At 40.6% G+C, this 20812-nt stretch overlaps 1 protein-coding gene across 4 annotated transcripts in view; it reads right to left on the bottom strand.

The window, feature by feature from the left end:
- Positions 1-490: 490 nt before the first annotated feature.
- The window catches only part of lpin1a (lipin 1a), a 112420-nt gene continuing 92098 nt past the window's right edge, over positions 491-20812 (bottom strand). For all 4 annotated transcript variants that reach the window (XM_048531707.2, XM_048531708.2, XM_048531709.2 and 1 more), the window contains 6 exons: positions 18244-18392; positions 18030-18116; positions 13523-13675; positions 12379-12493; positions 8336-8439; positions 491-2545 (listed from right to left, as the gene is read on the bottom strand). In XM_048531707.2, the coding sequence (XP_048387664.1) occupies positions 2392-2545; positions 8336-8439; positions 12379-12493; positions 13523-13675; positions 18030-18116; positions 18244-18392 (762 nt within the window). In that variant the 3' untranslated portion in view covers positions 491-2391. The remainder of the gene's footprint in view (positions 2546-8335; positions 8440-12378; positions 12494-13522; positions 13676-18029; positions 18117-18243; positions 18393-20812) is intronic.

The following is a 20812-nucleotide window of genomic DNA, read 5'->3' as shown; positions in this document are numbered from 1 at the left end:
AGCACAGGCAACACCATTTATTCTCATTCCAACAACCTCACTGAGGGTCTGCTGAAGAGTCCCAATTCTTGTTTTTCTGTGCATGTGTACAGTCTGCTGTTGTGTCCTTTACTGCTGGCCCTTGGAGGAGAGGAGGTCTCATCTGAGGGCCACCCAGTTCAACAGGGCCTTCCCCTTCCCTCAGCCCAAAATCCAGCTGCCCATTTCCTCCCATTCTCCACGTCTGAGGCAAACATTAGAAACAAGTGTGACTAACACTTGTCTGGATACAGTGGACACAAAAGGGATACCAGTGAATTTCAGGATATCCAAGTGGCAAGTCACTCTGGGAACTGCACATAAAAAGATGGGATCTGACATGGAGAGAGTCAGTAGTTAATGAGCTGGACTTTATAACGGTAATCCCTCTGAAAACAAAATGAACAAACACTGTCACACACATTTAGCCAATAAAGCTATAAGATTCAGCCCTCATTTTAACATTCTGCTTTTATGGAGTTGTTTATTTGCATGATGTAGCATTATTTCACTTACAGTAACATTGCAATGGTTGAGATAGTTGTAATAATTATAACAAAACATAACAGATTTGAAATCAAAGCTTCAATTATTTATCTTTCATAGAAAGAAAATACTCTTTACATTCTGGGCCCAATTTCCCACCCAGTTTAATTGCAGCTTAAAAAGAATCAGGAACAAATTGCAATCCATCACAACAATGCCACTTTGTGACTGCGACCATTGTATCAGAAAAATAAAACACTATGGATTCCACTACGGACACATGGTACTTGTGCTTTCCAGAGGTTTTTGTTAGTTAAATTTTACATCTCCCTTCCCCAGACAAGTTAGTAATGTCTTCAAATTAATTTTTTTGTGGAAATACTACAAGTAGAAGAGACTCACTCATTAGACAATAAACTCAATGTACGAGCTTTTCCTTTCTTTAGAACACACAATACCTTAAAACATGCCCTTGCGCACATATTTGAAGCCATTTCCAGACATGGGAAAAACCCTGCGACTGTTGGAGAAGTACTGAACCCAGATGGTTAGAGAAACTTAACTCAGTTCACCTCCAATTAAATGCTATACTGCAGCTCTTGGCAGAAACCAGAGATTACAATTGCTGATGTAAGGCAGCGATAATCAAATTGTAGCCTGTAACAAGTCTGCAGTTCAATTGCACTAACATGAATGCCATCTGCAGCATTACATGAAAAGGCATAGCACAGGGCTGTGAAAACAAAGTGCTGAAAACACTCAGCAGCTCTGACAGCATCTGAGCAGCAGCAGTACAAAAAAAATGTGTCAGATAGAGTTTGATTTTAAAAACTTCATCTGTCTGAAATGTTAACCCAGTTCCCCCCCCTCAACTGCTGCCTGACCTGCTAAACCATTCCAGATTGTCTGCTTTTTTTTGGGGTCAGGATTTCTAGTAACTGCTGTTTTGCATTGACAGTACTGATCTCCGTACTCTAACTAGCTATTAAAAAAGTCTGAGCAAAATATTTAAAATTTTTTTAACAGCAAGTTATCGATTCTTCAGAAAATTAAAAGTCAATGCAATCTTTTGACTCAAATTAAAATACATAAAAAATCCTCACAGTAATGCCTCAATCCAATGATTGTTTTACAATGTTAATATTTCATCAGTAGTGCCTTGATAGCTTAGTGTGCTAAACCATGTGCATGTCAAATCAGCTTTGGTGCCCTTTAGTTATGGAAAGAAAAGCACTGGGAGGTTCCCCTCCCCATTCAGTCAACCACCTTTAGCCCTGCTGAGGTGCAAAAGCAGGGATGACGTGTCTGAATCTAATTAGCAGCTGGCAGCCAGAGAAATGCAGCCTAACAGAAGACTGTCTTCAGGAAAATGGATTAAAAAGACAGTGCAGTGTGTGGGAATACTGGAGGACGGCAGCTGGTGAAAACAACAATTTAAACAAGTTTAGCCTTTGAAGCTGCAGTGTTTACTGGGGCATGACAAGCTGCATCTAAAGAATGTGGACTTTAACTAATCAAAAAAGTGCACACTAAATAGTTCTATATGTGAGGAAAAATTGGTGAATACTTTTAAAGACCACAAAACGCATGCTTAAGTGTAGATTGTGATCTTAAATAAAGTAAAATGTAGTATCAATGTGGAACATATTACAGAAAATATTGACAATGAAAAGTAGTTTCTTATGAAACCTGGTGCTTTTACATACTCTGAGTGAGTGACTTCATTCTTAACCTGTAATAATATCCTTACAGAAGGACAGTCTGTAAAGTAAGAGGTTCAATGAACGGATAGCAGCTTTCCTACTACATTACTTTCAGCTTCTCAATGCAAGCAATGGCTGCGAGCACTTAAAATGAATAAAAACCATTTCACAACGTGCATCAAGTTTAGTCCTGGGAAGCTTTGAGGTTTTCCACAGTTGGCAGCTGTTCTCTCCAGAATGTGAATTGGCTGTAGGTATCAGAACAAGGGAAGTCAGAGGAATGCTCTCTCTTTAGCAGAGGGAACACATGGTCAACTATTTCACTCAGCCTTACGTAACTGGGGGGAAAAAAGAAACAGAATGGTTTTGTATTAGAACCTGAATGCAATATCACAAACACAGACTCTTTAAACAAAGAAAATAAAGTTACCACATTGTCTCTTTCTCTGCATGCTTCCAGAAATATTTATAAAGTTTGTGCCTCAATAAGACTGCACTTTGGCATAATTTGTGCAGGCCCCTATTGTGGCAGAATTATGGGTGCTGAGCAGCATTAAGGGAAAGTTATATATAACCTGTCCTGTCATCCATTTTCATTTGTATCTGTCACTTCTGGGAAGCACAGTATCTTGTACATGGACTACTTCCCATGTCATATTGGGAAGAATGGGGTTTTCAAGTTGAAAATAACATTGTATTCTGCACTTACATACCACATCAACGGAGTTTCTCTTAACCAACATACTGATTTTGAAATTACAGGAGGACAGGTACTTGTTAAATGACAGCAGCTCAGTTCCACTGTTGATTCACCTTTTTACCACTACACCGCAAAAAAAGGTCAGTTCAAAGTCTAAAGAAATAATTTAGAGTGCTTCAACTCTGATTGAATAGATCAGAATGAAACATATGATCCAAACAGAGGGGAAGGGGACTAGGTGAAAGGAGCAAGCACCAGGGGGGGAAAAACCAAGCTATAATGGAATAACCACCAGCAACCAATGTATATTTACAATCAGTAGGTGTACGCTCCATACCAATGCCTTCTTCACTTGCTGACAAAAATCAACATTATCCACTATGCAGTTCAAATGCTGGTATTCCCTTGCATTGTGAATTGTCCCAATGAATAAAAGATGAAAATTCTGTATGCACTTGAATGTATATTTAGCAGACTACGTATATAAAATAATTACCAAAGAACCATCATTCCAAATGCTGCCTTTACAAAGTACCTACAGCATCGAAACAAGCAATTTGGCCCAACAGATCCACGTCCAGTGCGTACCTCAAAACTTCTTCCAAAAAACCTAGACCCATTAGCATATTCTTCCATTCTGTACTGGTTTGTGTACAGAATAGTTCATCTCATTTGTCTCATGCTCACGTACAGGCCATGAAACTGTTCTTTTGTCCTTTCCACAAAGCACTGACTGATGTTAACATTTAACAAAACATTCATAAAAAGATTTATTAGAAGCCAAAAAGACAGAAACCAAATAGGATAGGGAATATTGTTGAAAAGACAACTAAAACAACACTATTTGAATAAATGGAGCATTCACAAGTGGTTGGTGATTTAACATCACAAAAAAGGTGAACAATTATGATACAATCACCATTACAAAGAGGTGGCTACAAAAGACAATCAAAACTGAACTGGATATCTAAGAACATTCTACATTTAGAAAGTCGGGAGGGGGTGGGGCGGAAAACAAAGCTGAACTTTGGAAGAGAGGATTTTAGATCAAAGGGATCAACATATAAACAGTTTGGGTGGGATGTTAAAATTGTGCAGAATCGATATGGATTTATAAAAAAGGGAAGTCATACTGATAGAACTGGGAGTTTTTTTTGAAATGATTCTTCTAGCATAGATAAAGGAGGGCCAGTGGATGCAATGTAGTTGGATTTTCAATGTTTTGATAGAGGTCCCACACAAGCAGTTAAAACAAAATTAGAGCATACAGCATGGATTGAGAATGAGTTAACATCAGAAAGCAAAGAGAAATAAATGAATCATTCTCAGCAATGAAAGATTCTTGGGAACTATCAGTGCCAGATCCACAACTGCTCACAAACTATGGAAGTGATTATAATATTGGGGGTGAAATGATGATCTTCCAAATTTGCTGATGCTGTAAAACTAGGCGAAATTCGAAAGTTGAGAGAAAGATGCAAGGAAACTTTAAGGGGGCTTGGACAAACTAAGTGAAAAGGGCTAATAACATCACGTGGAATAAAAACACGAATGAGACATTACCCACATTGGTAGAAAAATAAAACAAATGCAAAAAAAAAAAAGAAGTGTTTCTTAAAATGGTGAGGGGGGGGTGGTGGTGGTGGTTTGGGAATTGTTTGATGTCCAAAGAGACAATCCTTGTTCACAACTAGAAGTTAACATGCAGTAGCAACAAACAATGTGAAAAAAGGTAAATGCAACATCTCACACTGAAGGCCAAGAAGTTATTACTGAAATAAAGATGCCCTGCTATGATGTAGGATCTTAGTGAGACCACATCTGGAATAATGCACACAGTTGCGGTCTCCGCAGGGAGTGTGTACAACACAGCTTCACCAGAATAATCCCATGAATGGTAGGATTGTAGACCAGGGGAGAGACTGAAGTAACTGTATTTTCTAGGACCCTGAAGAGGCAGTGTGATCTAATTGCAGTTTATATGTACCTGTTGACAGGATGTTTGCCGTGCTGGTTCATTCAGCATCAGGGGAGGGAGGGTCAGTCAATCTCAGAATATGGGACAGTTAATTGAAGATGGCGAGAAGGAAAAATATTGTCACTTGGCCTATAGCAAATCGTTGAACTTGTCTGCTACACAGGGCTATTGATTATCATTGAGCACAATCAAGACAAAAATCAATACATTTCTGGAGACAAACAACATTAAGGAAATATGAAGACAGTGCAGGAAAGTAGCATTGAGACAGATGATCAACCATCATGTACCCAAATGGCAGAATCAACACAAAATGGTGTGAATGATCTATCCTTGTTCCTATGTTATGAAACAATAATGGAAGATAAAAATTCACATTCACTGGTCAGAACGACCTAGCTTTGAGACAGTGAGGTGTAGCAATGCACAACTTCAGAATTCAAAATGTTGAAATAGAGCAACCACGGCCTTTAGCTTGTCATAATAAGTCTGTTATTGTTTGTACTCAATCTGTCTGGCTGCATTTCACCCAGGTGAATTTTCTTCAGTATGTAGCTATTTTTAAGCTTTTGCTTGCAGGTGAATAAACGGGATAATACAGGCTATTTTTTCCGCCCCCTCATGTCAGAGGTTTATTTAGCAGGATAGAACAAGATAAGTTTCTGATATTTTGCTGTTAGATCTCCTTTTGCCTAGAACCAGGTTATCTAAAAGCTGCAGTAAAGCTCACCTGGAGAGAGTAATTAAGCAGAAATACAGTCAAATCTGCAAATTGATTTGGGCCTTCTGCACGAGAGCTCAAATCCAATTATACAGTTGATGGTTGTTCTTAATTCAGTACCAAAAGATACGTCTCAGACTATTTACATTGTAAACAGCATTTCCATTGCTCAGGAGGCAATAAAGGGAGATTGTAAGATTACAGAGCCAAATTAGTCCATTTAAACTCTCCAGCTTCTGCTAAAAAAGACAGCTTATCTATACTTTAGTTATATTTACCTTGCCCTTCCTCAACACCCCTTGTTACCTTTACCTGATCAATACAGCAATTGATGGGTATTTATGAGGAAATCAAAATCTTAGTTTGAATGCTTGTCCTCAGGTCAGCCTGTATCAGATGCTTAAAAATATGAAGTGAAGTATAATCTTTTGACCTTAGATGTATGTATTCAAAAGTTACACCATAGACTACATTTAAATAATGGAAGCTTTTCAAACAAAGTGAGTGAGTGAATTTAATAGACTTTATATTGGAAGGGTTTAACTAGCAATAAAAAGAGACGGAGAACAAAATAGCGTGAAGGTTTTTCAAATCTTGAGATTTTTATATTGGAAAAAACCATATGTGGAATATCATTTATTTTAAAGTGCATAGAGCATTTTGCACAAATATAAGATAATTGAATCTGTGGAGATTGTGTTAGAAAGAGGACAGTGTTTACGTTGAACAGTGGTGAGTATTCTAACAGTCCAAGCAGGCACTAAAAGCTATCAGGAAGCAATGCAGAGTTGCAGTAACTACTTTCACCTCAACAGTAGTAATTACCAGGAGAGGAGAAAGTTCTCAGAATGGCCGATGTTCTTTTAAAAAAAAAATCCTACTAGGCAATGCTGATTACTGAGTGTTACATTCCTAAATACATCCATGTGAAACCTTGTGTTCTTATCAAGGGGAGTAGATCATTTTGGAGTTTGCTACATGAATGCTGAGACAGCAGCAGACTCTCAAAGGATTTGCATGTATAAGTGATGGGAACAAAATCTAACTGTAGAAGAGGAGAGAATATAGAAAAGTAAAGTTCTGGAAAAATTGGCCATGCTGAGTGAGAAGGAACATTCAGGGGAACTAGGGGGAATTTGTAGGTTTGAATGGAATAAACAGTAATAGGAAAAATGGCAGGGCTCGATGAAAGCATGAAAAGGGATTAGTGGCTTGTAGTGAGGGTGAGAATAGCAGAGTCAGGGTGCTAAAGAGGAGGAAAATAAAGGGCAAAATAGGACTTCTTAAAAAAAGGTGGACAATAGATCAGAACCTTAGGTTAGTTGGCAGGATGTTGCTGGGTAATAGGCAAGATTCAGTATCTTATTACTGGAAGTTTAATTATGAGGAGGGGATCTCAATTTCTGGACTGTGTATCAGGATACAAGAGTGGGAATACAGGAGTGTAGAAGTTTCAAGGAAACATGAAGTGACGATTGAGACATTGGGTGGGGTGCATTTGTGATCCAAGTCAAGTCACCATTGCCTTAGCAGGCATCATTGGAAAAAGCTGGCTGGCACCAGATCCACCTCCACCCTGCGCTTCATGCCCTCCCCATCCCAGCCAACAGACTGCACCATTCAGCAACTTCGATACCAAGGCTGGTGCTTTCAGCTGGGACACTTCCTGACATCAGCTATCCATTCAGTCATGAAGATTTGAACCTGGATCTTAATTCACACGTGGGAGGAATGGAGAGGGGTGCAAGAAATGCACGCTCTCACCTTTGGGAAAAGGAGTCTTTGAGCTGGAGGGGGAAATCCAGGAATGCTGAAAAACAGTGGGAGGAAATCCAGGTATTATGGAGTATGACCATATGGAGACAGAAGTGGGATTTTGGGTGTGCAGATAGGTTGGAAGTGCCAAAAAAGAAAGAATGCTCCTGATGTCGGAGAACGTAGTATTTTGGTGGTGGTATGGCTATCATAGTAAAGAGTTTTAACATTGGAGAGTACTGTGGGGATGATCAGCAACAGTTGGCAGAGGGTGACATGGTGTGATTCTCAGATGTGAAACTGGACAGAGTCCGAGGATATAACTGAACTGGGGACGAGAACATGAGATCTGCCAGCACTAGCCATGGTGTAGTAGTCTAAGTGAATTAGAAAACAGCTGTAATAAACAGGCAATAGATCAGAAGGGAGCATCTAAAATGTGCAGATGCTGAACTGAGCTTTCGTGTTGTGCCCTATCCTCCCACAACATCTTTCGTGACAGACTTTTGAAAATGGGTGGTTGATGCAAAAAGTGCAAAAGGAGAGGAAGCAATGCATAGCAAGATGACAGGGTTAAGTAGGATAAACAACCTGGTGATATTAGTGAGCACTGAATGGAAAAATACAACTGTTGGCACAAGGAGTTCCAACAGATGGTAGAGAGCTGGAAAAGAAAGTCAGAGTGGCAAGAAAAGTCAGGGCAGTGAAGAAAAGTGACTGGGGATGATGGGAAAGTGTTCAAACACAGTAAGAGATGAGAGAGAGGAGAGGAAAAAGAATAAAGAGTGCAGCCAGGGCTGAATCCATTGAGATATATGTTGAAGTCGTGATGAACAGACAGGATCAATACAGTCAACCACCAGGAAATACAGCAATGGCCTAATTGCAATACACAAGTTCTCTGTTGTAAAACAGTGGAAAAAACTGAAAAAGTTCACCTCCAATAAAATTTAAGAAAGTAAGTGTTTACTCACGATGATACATTGGTCTTTGCATGCTCCTGTATTAGTTCACCTTTAGGATTGACCGTAAATATTCTATTTATTGGGACACCAACTTGTTTGTAAGAGTAAACATCCTAGTTTGGGGGAAAAAAATTGCATTACCGACCTTATAAACTTAAGTCATTTCCATAACTGTTTGCTTATTAGTTTATTATCGAAAGGTTTCAGATGGTTTGTAACATTTAGAAACTGATTAATTCAACAAAAAAAAAAACAAACATTGTGGTTGGATAGGGTTTAGGAAGAAGTTATTGTTGTGCCTCACAGATGAGATACACACCTTAAAAAAGGGAGAGTCATTATGGCATCACCGTATAATGGCACTTGACCAAAGCATACAGCTCAGAGTCCCCATTCTACCACCCTCCTGCAGCATGACTTGCCAAGGGAAATATGCCACTATGTTCAAATTGCTTAGTTTGAATCCAGACACAAGTGCCAGTGATCACAAAGATGTGCAAGTGTCAGGTGCTGTAAAAAAAGTGAACTGGATTCTTCAGTAGTGAGACCCACTGTGTTACATGAATTCACAAACATCACTGCACAAAGATACAAATTATCAAACGTATCAGCTACCACACCAGAGCAGATAATAATGCCAGCTTGAAGGTAATTATACAGTCAAAAAAACTGGGGCAATACTAAAAGGGACTAAAAAGCTGATTTGAAAGAGGATGTATTTAAAAGAAGCCCTCAAGAAATTACACCTTTACTGAAAGAAAGACTTTAAAACCCGTTCATCATGGTAACTTGAGAGAATTTCCTCAGAACAAAGGAGGAAACTGGAAGGGGTCTTGACAGAGCAGATGAAAGACCATTTATTCTTGAGAGAGAAACCAGAAGTAGGAGGCACTGTCTTAATCCCCTTCTTTTAAACTGAAAAAAGGAAACATTCCCCAGGAACCGTTAAGGCTTGGAACTATTCAAGACAGTGGAGATAGAGAGGTTGAAATTCTGCACTCTTTTGGGTTGTTGGGAAGGATTACCACATGGCCCAACAAGTTTATCATATCTAATCAAATTCACCTCAGAGGCTACTTGGGGTGGGTAGTCAGTCTATCACATCTGATTAGGCATCATCTGGCAGGATGATGTTCCCAGAACAACCCACTACTCAGCAGATATCCAAACTGCACTGGCATCCCTTGCTGGCCACGCCATCTTTAAAAGCCTGTGCGCACATGGACAAGCACTGTCAGTCCAGAGACTTCTGCCCTGCAAGGGGGTTGGAGAGGGGTGCAACAGGTCATGGGGTCAGAGCAGCAAGAGGGGGGGAAAAAAAAAAGAAAAACACCCCACCTTTCCAGGCAGGGGCTTAGGAGGTCCAGCTTGGTAGGAAGGTGCACATGTAGAATTTTCACTTCCTTAGCAACAGTGGAGGCTATGATACCAGACAATGCCAGCCTAGACCAATGTTGCCAACTGGGTCAGTGCAGTCTCAACCAGCTGGGAGGAGCACTGTAGGAAAAACATTAATGGTCTTCTCCACTCCCAGAGTCTGACTGTGCCCAAGCCCTAGACTGCTATCAGTGGGTGTCCTTGACTTGCAATGCTCAGAGCTTCCTCCTGTCATTATGTGGGTCTCTTTTGACTTGACCGAGGATTTCCAACACTTGTCCGACCTTTATATCTGCACTAAATAGCACACACACACACACACACACAACGTAAAAATAGGCCTTTCCTGTCTCTGGCTGAGGAGGCTAAGAGCAAAAAGTAGAAGGCCGTGATGCTGAATGAGTCAGGTAGGTTCCGAATGAGTGGGTCCTGTGACAGCAAGCGAATGAGATGGCCAGAGACACACAGTCTGGCCCAGTCAGTGAGCTGGGTGCAACCCTGGATCAGAGGACAGTGCCCTTGCTACAATATTGCAATCACAGTTGCCAGTGCACCATAAAAAGCCCAGAAGTGGATCAGGAACGTGTGAGGAGGATTCTTAGGAGGTCAGCACACATCGGATGCCAACGTTCATGAGTGCACGCGGCCAGTGGCAATAAACTGGGTTCTGAAATGGTGGCGCCTGGCACCTAATATGGAGTTCATGTAGCAAAAACAGTGAGCTAAATTTGCCACTTGCTCTAGTTTCCATATCAAGTTTCCTTGACATCCAGCTTGACTGACATTTGGTAAGTTAGGGGGCAGAATATTAATGACATGGTGAGCGGGCCATCAGCAAGGCATTTCAAAGTCACATTTAATTAGCAGCTCACCACCAGTTAATGAGTAATTCACCCTACTGTAGATCAAAAATGAAAGACGACCAGAACGAAACACTCCCAAAGTTAGCCTTCTTGCCTGGTTCTAGCACAAATCCCAGCATAGCTCACATCACTCAGGCCCTGAAAAATTCACCAAATCTCAAATGTTTATCAGGCAGAGGTGGGTAGATTCTTGGTAGGTAAGGAGGGAAAGTTTATTAAAGTCAGTAATGACGATATTGAACGGTGTGGTAGGCTCAAGGGGACAGAGTACCCAGACATGCCAACCCAAGGAAAGTATCTTGTCAAACAAACAAAGGACCTCTCTCAGGTGGAAAGGACAGGTTGAAAATGCTCCCAACGTTCTATATTGCCTGCTCTTATCAACTCTTACCTAGAACTCTGTTGTTCCCACTGAGACATTTATTCTTGGACAGGAAGCCAAGACTAACAGAGGCAAGACAGTTATGAACAGTCAGAACTAACTGGCACATCACACACTGAACATATACTCTGCCAGTGTTCACTGTGCCTCAAGTACACAAAGAGGACAAACTATCCCTGAGACAGGCAGGCAATCTTCCCGGGCCATTCCCACTTTTGTATTTTTGCTTTAAAATACTTTTATTTTAGGATGCTGGGATTCTCTAAATAATGCTTTGAAATTAGCTACTTCAAACCATTCTGTGGTTAACAAAATGTCAAATCAGTGCAAATTTGTTAAAAAAGGGCACTGTGAAAAAAGCTAAATAACTAAATAGTTCTAATTTAAATGAAGCCTAGCAACATTGAGCTCAGTCTCAGTCAAGTATGTTTTCTAGTTTAACTATGTCAAAATATCTAGATGGAAGCAAATATCTGCGTAACTTAGAGAATCTGCTTCCAAATATTGGAAAAGGAACAAAAAAAAGAGAAAGAAAGAGCTGGAAATAGGATGTGCTGGGATTGCAGCAAGACTGGAACACAAGTATTCCCAGAAATGAAATCTTAGTGTTCAGCACATTTATCTTCTGAATTTTCTAAATCCATTTCTGTTTACACTTGTGTCGTTAATATTAAACTAAAGCTGGTATCCACCATAAACGAACAAACTCAAAAATGTAGAATGCAAAACTAAAAGATAAATTCCTTCATTAAAATTAGTTAATAAAACAAGAGTCTAGGTAACAAAGAGGACACAAAACATGACAAGTGGCCCTGAACTGAAAAGAAAAATCAGAAATTGTCATGTCACAATTCCAGCACCTGCAACTCACAGGAGGTATGTAATTTACATGTCTGTAGCCATAACAAAACTACTTAACCATTTCAAAACCAAAGTAGCTTGACAATCTTAGGATAGCTCCAAGTTTAATACAATTTATGAACTCCAAGCCGGATGTAAGACTACACTAATGGCTTTTATTGCCACTTTGAAACTATTTTTAAAAGTTTCAATCAAATATTACGTTTAGCAGCATAATCCATTTCAGAAGGCATTTACTAGGTTGGCATACAAGACTAAGATAACAAATTATTTCTTAAAAATTCTGCACAACTCTCTCCAAGCCACTGCATCATGAACCAGAAGCAGAGTAAAAGACAAAATAACTTGCAAATGCAATGCAACAGAAAGTTCAATCAAACACCCCTTTGAAATAAAATCCATCACATTCAATTTCTCAAAACAAAAAAGGTTAATAGATGTTTGCCCTGAGCTTTTTGTTTAAAACGAGCATTACACTTTAAAATGTGTATGGATGCTTTGTCTGGTTACTGCCATGCTTTCTAAAATGTTAGTGTTTGTGGGTCAGCAGAAGGAGAGTTTTGACTTACATTAGATCGGTTTCCAAAAGCTGCATAGAAAGGCTCTTTATTCGGGTAAAAGAGGTTCCTGATGTCTGTTAGGCACTGGATCTTAAACTTCTCAGGCTTCTTCTCAATTACCTCTCTGAAAAGTATGAATAAATTTGGGAAAAGACATGAAATTAAAATCTTAAAGGATCATGGTAAGACCTTAAAAAGTTATTTAATTTAGAATGTTGACTGAGCTACCTCATTTTAATATTCATCTTCAATGGAAGAGGTAGACTTTTAGTGAACTATCATCTTTTTAGGACAACTAGACAACTGTTTTCAGATTAACTAATCTATACCAAAAGATCAGATTTCTACCATTTAAATTCAAAGTGGGGAGAATAAACTGTCAAGTCTAATGTTCTAACAGTAGTAGACACTATAGGAGCAATAGCAATATCCACTTTCAAACCTTTAGCAAAGTATTATGGAAAAACAAGGTCATCAAGGAAGTTCAACATCTTACATACATCACAACTGGACAGGACACTGGTTAGGTCATTTTTGGAACATCGCATTCAAGTCTTGTTTTCCATTATAGGAAAGCGGTGGCAAAACTTGAAGTGGTTCAGATAATATTTACAAGGATGTTGCCTAGTTGGAGGGTTTTAGTTACAGGGTGAGGCTAAATGGGCTAGCTCTATTTTCCCTGGAGTGTCAATAGGTGAAAGGATGAGCTTAGAGGTTTATAAAATCATGAGGGGTATAGATAGGGTGAATAGCCAAGGTCTTCTCCCCTGGGTAGGGGAGTCCAAAGCTAGGAGGGTATAGGTTTAAAAAGGTGATAGGGGAAATATTTAAAGAGACCCAACAGGCAATTATTTTACAGAGAGTGGTGCACTTATCAAACAAGCTGTCAGGTATGAAGGAGGCTGGTACAAATACAACATTTGAAAAGACATCCGGATGGGCAAGTGAACAGGAAGGTTTGGGAGGGATACAGGCCAAATGCTGAACAATAGGACTAGGATTTATTTAGTATATCTGGTCAGCATGGGTGAGATGGACCAAAGGGCCTGTTTCCATCCTGTACATCTCTATGGCTCCAACTGCTAAAGTGATCCAGTGAACTGAAGAATGCAAATGACAAGACATAAAACAAAAATTTTAAGAGAAACATTACCTGTGTAAAGCAGAAAAAACACTGCTGGGACAAAGTAACAAAGGGCCTTTCGGCAACACCGTCCCCTTTTCGTTAACCCAGTGCAAATATCCACGGGTCATATCAGCCATCCCGATAGCACGTGCTGAGCAATACAGAAACTTGTACCCATTTCTGCAAGTACAGTTAAAATGTTTACAGCACTCAAATGACCATGTGTTGCATTTTCTTATCCATTCACAGACTGAGAAAATGGAGGACAAGATATTCTTATCATACAATTACAGCAAACCTATTTAGAACTGCAATCAGAAGCAATTCCACACTCCGTATGGAAATCCCTGAAAAAGGTGCTCACTTGAAAAGGCACTAGATGCAATGTCAACTGACATTTTTAAAACCAAGATAGATTAAGTTTTACTCAGCAAAAAAGGTGCCTAGGATTAAACAGAGGCGAATAAATGAAATGGAGAAATAGATACCTCAAGGAACTTATTCTGCATGCCTTCCCAAATCTATATTCTGCAAACATTAAGTATTGGAATATTATCGTATTGTTTATGGGATCATGCTGTGTGCAATTTGACTGCACACACTCACTTTACACTTCAGAAAATTGCTTCACCTGATTGTAAGGCATTTGGAAATGCATGGTGGCTGTAAAAGTCACAACATAATTAAGCATTTCATCTTGAATTCCATTACCCGAAATCCCTCTTTAAACTGAGTTAGTTCTGAGTATTAATAGGATCTCAAACTGGGAATCTCTACTCCAATGGTCACCTGTTTGGCAAAAATCAGATCTGAGTAGGTAATGTTAGCTTGGGATTTCAGAAGTCTCAAGAATATGGCAGTGTTAAGGCTGGGTCTCCAGCCCCTTTCACATCTTTGTAAACAATGTATTCCTCTCAAAAGTTCCCGAGGGTTTGTATGAATTTCATAAGGACATAAGTGAATCTAACACAATTAGATGACCCATGCACTTCCCAGATAGTTCCATAAGCAATGTCGTCACTAAACCTCTGGTATTATAAAACTTAGGCTTGTGTGGAGGTAAAGGATAGGGAAATTTTGATTTATCTACCAAAAGTAATCACTGTGTACAAGACGAATCTTGGCCCAATGTCCACAATTAATTCATTCTTCCTTGCCCACAATCTGCACAAACCATTCTAATTTCTTGTTATGGCTAGACAACCTCTATCTTATCAGAATTTAATGCAAGAACAACTTTAAATGCTTTCAAAACAAGGTTCCCATTTTCCACTGTTGTCATTCATAAGAAACGATGAAAGCCACGTCCCATGCCATGGAGGGCAAGGAAATGGAATAACTGTGCAGCAACACAAGTTGCCAGGGTTGGAGAGATTGTGCTATAGGGGGAGGGTGAATAGGTTGGGAGTGACCTTTTGCAGGTTTGTTCAATCTTCAGGTGTGTGCATGCACGTCCAACACTAGGGAGCATAGGTTTTATTGGGGGGGGGAATATTTTTAAAAAGGGGTCCAAGTGGCAACATTTTCACACAGAGGGTGGTGCACATATGGAACAAGCTGCCAGGCTTGTGGAAGTGACTGCTGGTATAACTCCAATATTTTAAAAAAAGGGTACCCGGATAGATACATGAATAGGATGAGTTTAAGTGGGATATGGGCCAAATTCTGAAGTGGGACTGTAATAAATTTCAGACATCTGATAAGCATGGATGCACTGGACCGAAGGATCCATTTCCATGCTGTGCATCTCTGTTCCCCACCATGTGAGTGACACAGCAATTCCCACCACCCCCACCAGCACAACAATCTAAAAAGCTTTTTCCTTTTGAGTTTGAGAGTGCAGAAACAAACTGTGGTAACCTGTAGTTGCCCTGGAGATTTAAGCTGCGCTGTCTTAGTAAAAGTTTTAAATTTTGTGCAGTCGAGGGGGTGACGTGAGGACTTGCAAGCCTTTAGGGGGATTTGTTTTAACCAAAACTAAAACTTCCAATATTGGCCAATGACCATTTCGCCCCTCCCCACCTTCTTGAGCCAGTGTCCTGTCCACAGGCAGCGATCAGAAAGATCAGCCACACCCTGTAGTAGCATGTGGGCTTGCGTCGCTGTTTTACTTTGGTAAAAATCCCATTCCAAGAGATTGAGAATTCAGCGAGTGCCAAGTACTGCAAATCGGTGGATACAGCCTTTCAAAATGACACATTGAAACGAGGCCCAAACACCCTTCGAAGGGTGAAGATTCCACAGTCAGATTTAAAGTTGAGAATTTTGCCAGTGTCACATCCAGCAATCCCTCTCCAACTGACAGAACAGACTCTGGGACCTGACTGGGTGCAAGCCAATTGCTATATTACCTACACAACTGTGAATAAAACCCTTAACTTCACAGTTGCATATTCTCTAAATTTGATCGACTACTTACACTCAATATTGTTGTTCAGCAGAAGAAATAGGTGCTGTGAAGCTGGGAGCTGGCTAGCTCTAAAAAAAAGATATCTTCCTATGGAATATAATAACACTGGAGTTGGGCCAATGTCTCTGTGCCAGCTCCTGCAAAAGCAACTGAGTTAGCTCCAATACCCTGCACTGGTCCAATTGTTCTCTCAAGATATGACCCAAATCCTTTTTGAAAGTTAAGCCTCAACCTGCTTTCATTACACTCTGGCAGTGCCTTCCAGATCTTATTCATAAGAGAGTGAGTAATTATATTTTTGCGTATAAATTTTCATTTGAGAATTGAAATTTGAGAATGCAAGGTGAATAGGAGATGCAGCTTTCTTTGCTCCTGCACACCCTTAGAATTGTAGCCTTTGTTCATTATCCATTCCTTGTTATTTCTCCCAAAACACATCACTTCACAATTCTCTGAATTAAAAAAAAAATTTGACACGCATGTATTTCACCAGTTTAAGATCCCTAGAAGTCTAGTCGATCACTGTGCTCCTCACTGTCCATAATACTCGCAAAGTTCTGAGAGATCTATAAAAGTGAAAACTGCACTTTATAGATAATAAAATGTGAGGCTGGATGAACACAGCAGGCCCAGCAGCATCTCAGGAGCACAAAAGCTGACGTTTCGGGCCTAGACCCTTCATCAGAGAGGGGAATGGGGAGAGGGAACTGGAATAAATAGGGAGAGAGGGGGAGGCGGACCGAAGATGGAGTGTAAGAAGATAGGTGGAGAGAGTATAGGTGGGGAGGTAGGGAGGGGATAGGTCAGTCCAGGGAAGACGGACAGGTCGAGGTGGTGGGATGAGGTTAGTAGGTAGATGGGGGTGCGGCTTGGGGTGGGAGGAAGGGATGGGTGAGAGGAAGAACAGGTTAGGGAGGCAGAGACGGGTTGGACTGGTTTTGGGATGCAGTGGGTGGGGGAAGAGCTGGGCTGGTTGTGTGGTGCAGTGGGGGGAGGGAACAAACTGGGCTGGTTTAGGGATGCAGTAGGGGAAGGGGAGATTTTGAAACTGGTGAAGTCCACAATGATACCATTAGGCTGCAGGGTTCCCAGGCGGAATATGAGTTGCTGTTCCTGCAACCTTCGGGTGGCATCATTGTGGCAGTGCAAGAGGCCCATTATGGACATGTCATCTAGAGAATGGGAGGGGGAGTGGAAATGGTTTGCGACTGGGAGGTGCAGTTGTTTCAGTTCGCAACAAACAACTGCACCTCCCAGTCACAAACCATTTCCACTCCCCCTCCCATTCTCTAGATGACATGTCCATCATGGGCCTCCTGCACTGCCACAATGATGCCACCCGAAGGTTGCAGGAACAGCAACTCATATTCCGCCTGGGAACCCTGCAGCCTAATGGTATCAATGTGGACTTCACCAGTTTCAAAATCTCCCCTTCCCCTACTGCATCCCTAAACCAGCCCAGTTTGTCCCCTCCCCCCATTGCACCAGACAACCAGCCCAGCTCTTTCTACCCCCCCCCCCCCACCCACCGCATCCCAAAATCAGTCCAACCTGTTTCTGCCTCCCTAACCGGTTCTTCCTCTCGCCCATCCCTTCCTCCCACCCCAAGCCGCACCTCCATCTCCTACCTACTAACCTCATCCCACCTCCTTGACTTGTCAGTCTTCCTTGGACTGACCTATCCCCTCCCTACCTATACTCTCTCCACCTATCTTCTTTTCTCTCCATCTTCGGTCCGCCTCCCCCCTCTCCCTATTTATTCCAGTTCCCTCTCCCCATCCCCCTCTCTGATGAAGGGTCTAGGCCCGAAACGTCAGCTTTTGTGCTCCTGAGATGCTGCTTGGCCTGCTGTGTTCATCCAGCCTCACATTTTATTATCTTGGAATTCTCCAGCATCTGCAGTTCCCATTATCTCTCAACTGCACTTTATGTTAGGCCCACGTGCCCGAGGGCATTAAAACATAGTAGAAAAACATTGATGACCAGATGTTTCAAAAAAAAATTAGTCCTAGCAATTTCCACCATTGCTCAAGAGGACTTGTAAATAAATTTTTTAATAAATACACAGGAATGTCCAAGATGCACAATTTTATGATCACTTAAAAAGTAGCTACAAATACTTACTGGCTAACTTTGTGATACAGTTTCGCTATTCCTTGATGTGTCCAATCCTTACCAAGTGTAGGCAAAATGTGACCCAAGGCATCAGACCTGCACAAAACGCATAAGATTAACTGCAGAACCCTTTTACCTGTTGTAAAATAAAATCTCACCACTTCAAAACTCATGTTCAAACATGACAAAGGACTATTTGCAAATACAACAGATCATCACCTACCTTGTAATTGTTCCATCAATATCAGAAATAACTATTTTGTCATTCCAGTTCCAGAGGTAGATAGTACCTTCACAACGACATGTGCCCTGGTATTGTGTTGTGACACTAAATACAACATCATTTGGACCTTCCTTTAGCTGGAGGCTTTTCTGTTAATCAGAAAAATAGGGCTCGATTAACCAAACATTGTGACAAAACCTTTGCCTCTTCAAATTTTGTATTGATAGTTTAGTATGTACACAGTTGTTAAGAGGTGCATTTACATATATCATCAAAAGAAGAATCAACTTAATTTAAATCCAGCATATAATGGGCCACACACTACAAAACCCAATATCAGCAATCTTGATTGTGAGGATGTAGGGAGAGAAGATTACATCAGTCCAGGCAAGGTGCTGCAGCAGAGTAAGGGGATTGCTAACAGGGTTATTCTAATAAGCATTCTTGGGCCTTTCAGGAAGCGATTCAGTACAGAGGGAAAGAGAGAAAACAAACAGATATGACAAAGCATAAAAGAATGTGTTTTTAATCTGGGGTTGAAAGCAATGTAGCATTTCTTAATTGACAAACACCAGTTCATAGAATATTAAAACAAGCTGGAGTTACACTGCATTACAGGGAAGTTGTGTGCCAGAGCTTCCCAAGGTGGTCTGATGCCTCATAACTTTAGTATGCTTAATAATAGATTTGCATCGCCACATTTGCAACAACATGCACAAACTACTTTATGTGATAACATAATTACAACCCAAAAAGACAAAGCACTTAAAAGTAAGCCAACAACAAAAGCTTTATCCTGTAACATTTCCGCAACAGACAAGTTATCCCCAAACATATTAAGAATCATGTGGAACAGACAATGCAGAAATTAGTCATTAAGCTGATCAGTTCATATTGGCGTTTGCCCTCCACAAGCTTTTGGACTGATGTCATGTCTATCCTGTTCCTAAACCCCTTTATTTGGTTTCCTTCAAGTGAGCCACCTAATGAATTCTTACAGGAGTTAGCATCAGTTTCAATCCTTGGGTCCTGCTCTAGCATTCCGTGACTCGAGAAACTGTAAAAATGTTGCTCTCATCTTTGTCCTTAATTCCTCTGGTTTCATCTTGTACCTTGATCTGCCTCAAGCTAAACAAGGGTCTAGGCCCAAAACATCAGCCTTCCTGCTCCTCTGATGCTGCCTGGCCTGCTGTGTGCATCCAGCTGTACACCTTGTTATCTCAGATTCTCCAGCATCTGCAGTTCCTACTATCTCTATGCAGCTAACAAATCAGTTTCAGTCTTTAAGTCACCTCTTAACTAGATCAAGCAACACTACTAAATTCCTTAATCTCCTGTTAGAGTTTGTTTCCCCACCACCACACAAAGCTTCATCACAGTGGCATTTCCTTATACTCAGCAGCTTCATTTTATCTTTTAAAATGAACCACTATCCTCTTTCCTCGGTATTCACTTATTAACAAATCTTGATAAAATAATCAAGAATATGGTTTAATTTGCTCCAAGATTCATAGCCTAGCTTTCCTCATAGCTCTTGGACCCAAATACCCTATGCTTGTTTGCCGACCTCCCTTCGTTCATAGATTCCAAAATTTGTTTCTTTTAATGATATTTTAAATTTTGCATTGTTTTACCACAGTCCAGCCTGAATTTCTTTTTCCAACTAACCTCAGGTGATATTGACTGTCACATTCTAGATTCAGACAGGACTAAAAAAAAGAGAAAAAAAATCTACAAGTTGAGCAGCAAATAATTTTCAGGTAATGGAAGTGGACTGCTGAATTGGTCAGTGAAACCAAGGGGTATTGTTATGGGCAAGACCAGACCCCTTCAAAATATTTCAAAGGTAGCCCAGACCCTAAATTTAGAAGGTAGATGTGAAATGCCGTGCTCCAGACATTGTATGACTGGTCCAAACTACTCCATGTCAAAACAAAACAATTTCTTTAAAACACTAAAATACCAAAGAGGAATTTAGTGTAACTATTGAAAAAAGTAACTATTGCTACTTAACTATTCCAATATCATAGCATCCCATAAACACACCCCTTGGCACAGAAGGTAAATTCAGACAGATTCTTACATGCATTTCTCCAATCCAGGAGGGAACAATATGGAGGAACTTTAGAAAAGTAGCAGTTAGGAATCAGACACCAAAAGCTAGAGACCCCAAACAACTACTGATACTGAAGCTAGAGAAGACTAGAGAGCTTGGTCTGCAAGACATTCAGGCTGCTCCCGTTGTTACAAACTTAGAACAGACCTGAAGGTCTCACTTTGTTTCCTCTTGTGGTACTAGCAGACTGTTTGGTACCTTTGTCTTACAACCTACCACTACAACCCAGAATAAAATAACCTTTTAAAGTGGCAGCATTGTCACAATATTAGACCATAAGACATAGGAGTGGAAGTAAGGCCATTCAGCCCACCAAGTCCACTCCACCATTTAAATCATGGCTGGGCATTTCAACTCCACTTCCCAGCACTCTCCCCGTAGCCCTTGATTCCTTCTGAGATCCAGAATTTGTCTATCTCCCCCTTGAAGGCATCCAACATCCCGGCCTCCACT

The sequence above is a fragment of the Stegostoma tigrinum genome, chromosome 4 (genome assembly GCF_030684315.1).
Source record: "Stegostoma tigrinum isolate sSteTig4 chromosome 4, sSteTig4.hap1, whole genome shotgun sequence".
Taxonomy (NCBI): Eukaryota; Metazoa; Chordata; class Chondrichthyes; order Orectolobiformes; family Stegostomatidae; genus Stegostoma; species Stegostoma tigrinum.
This window is presented reverse-complemented; position numbering and strand designations above follow the sequence as displayed.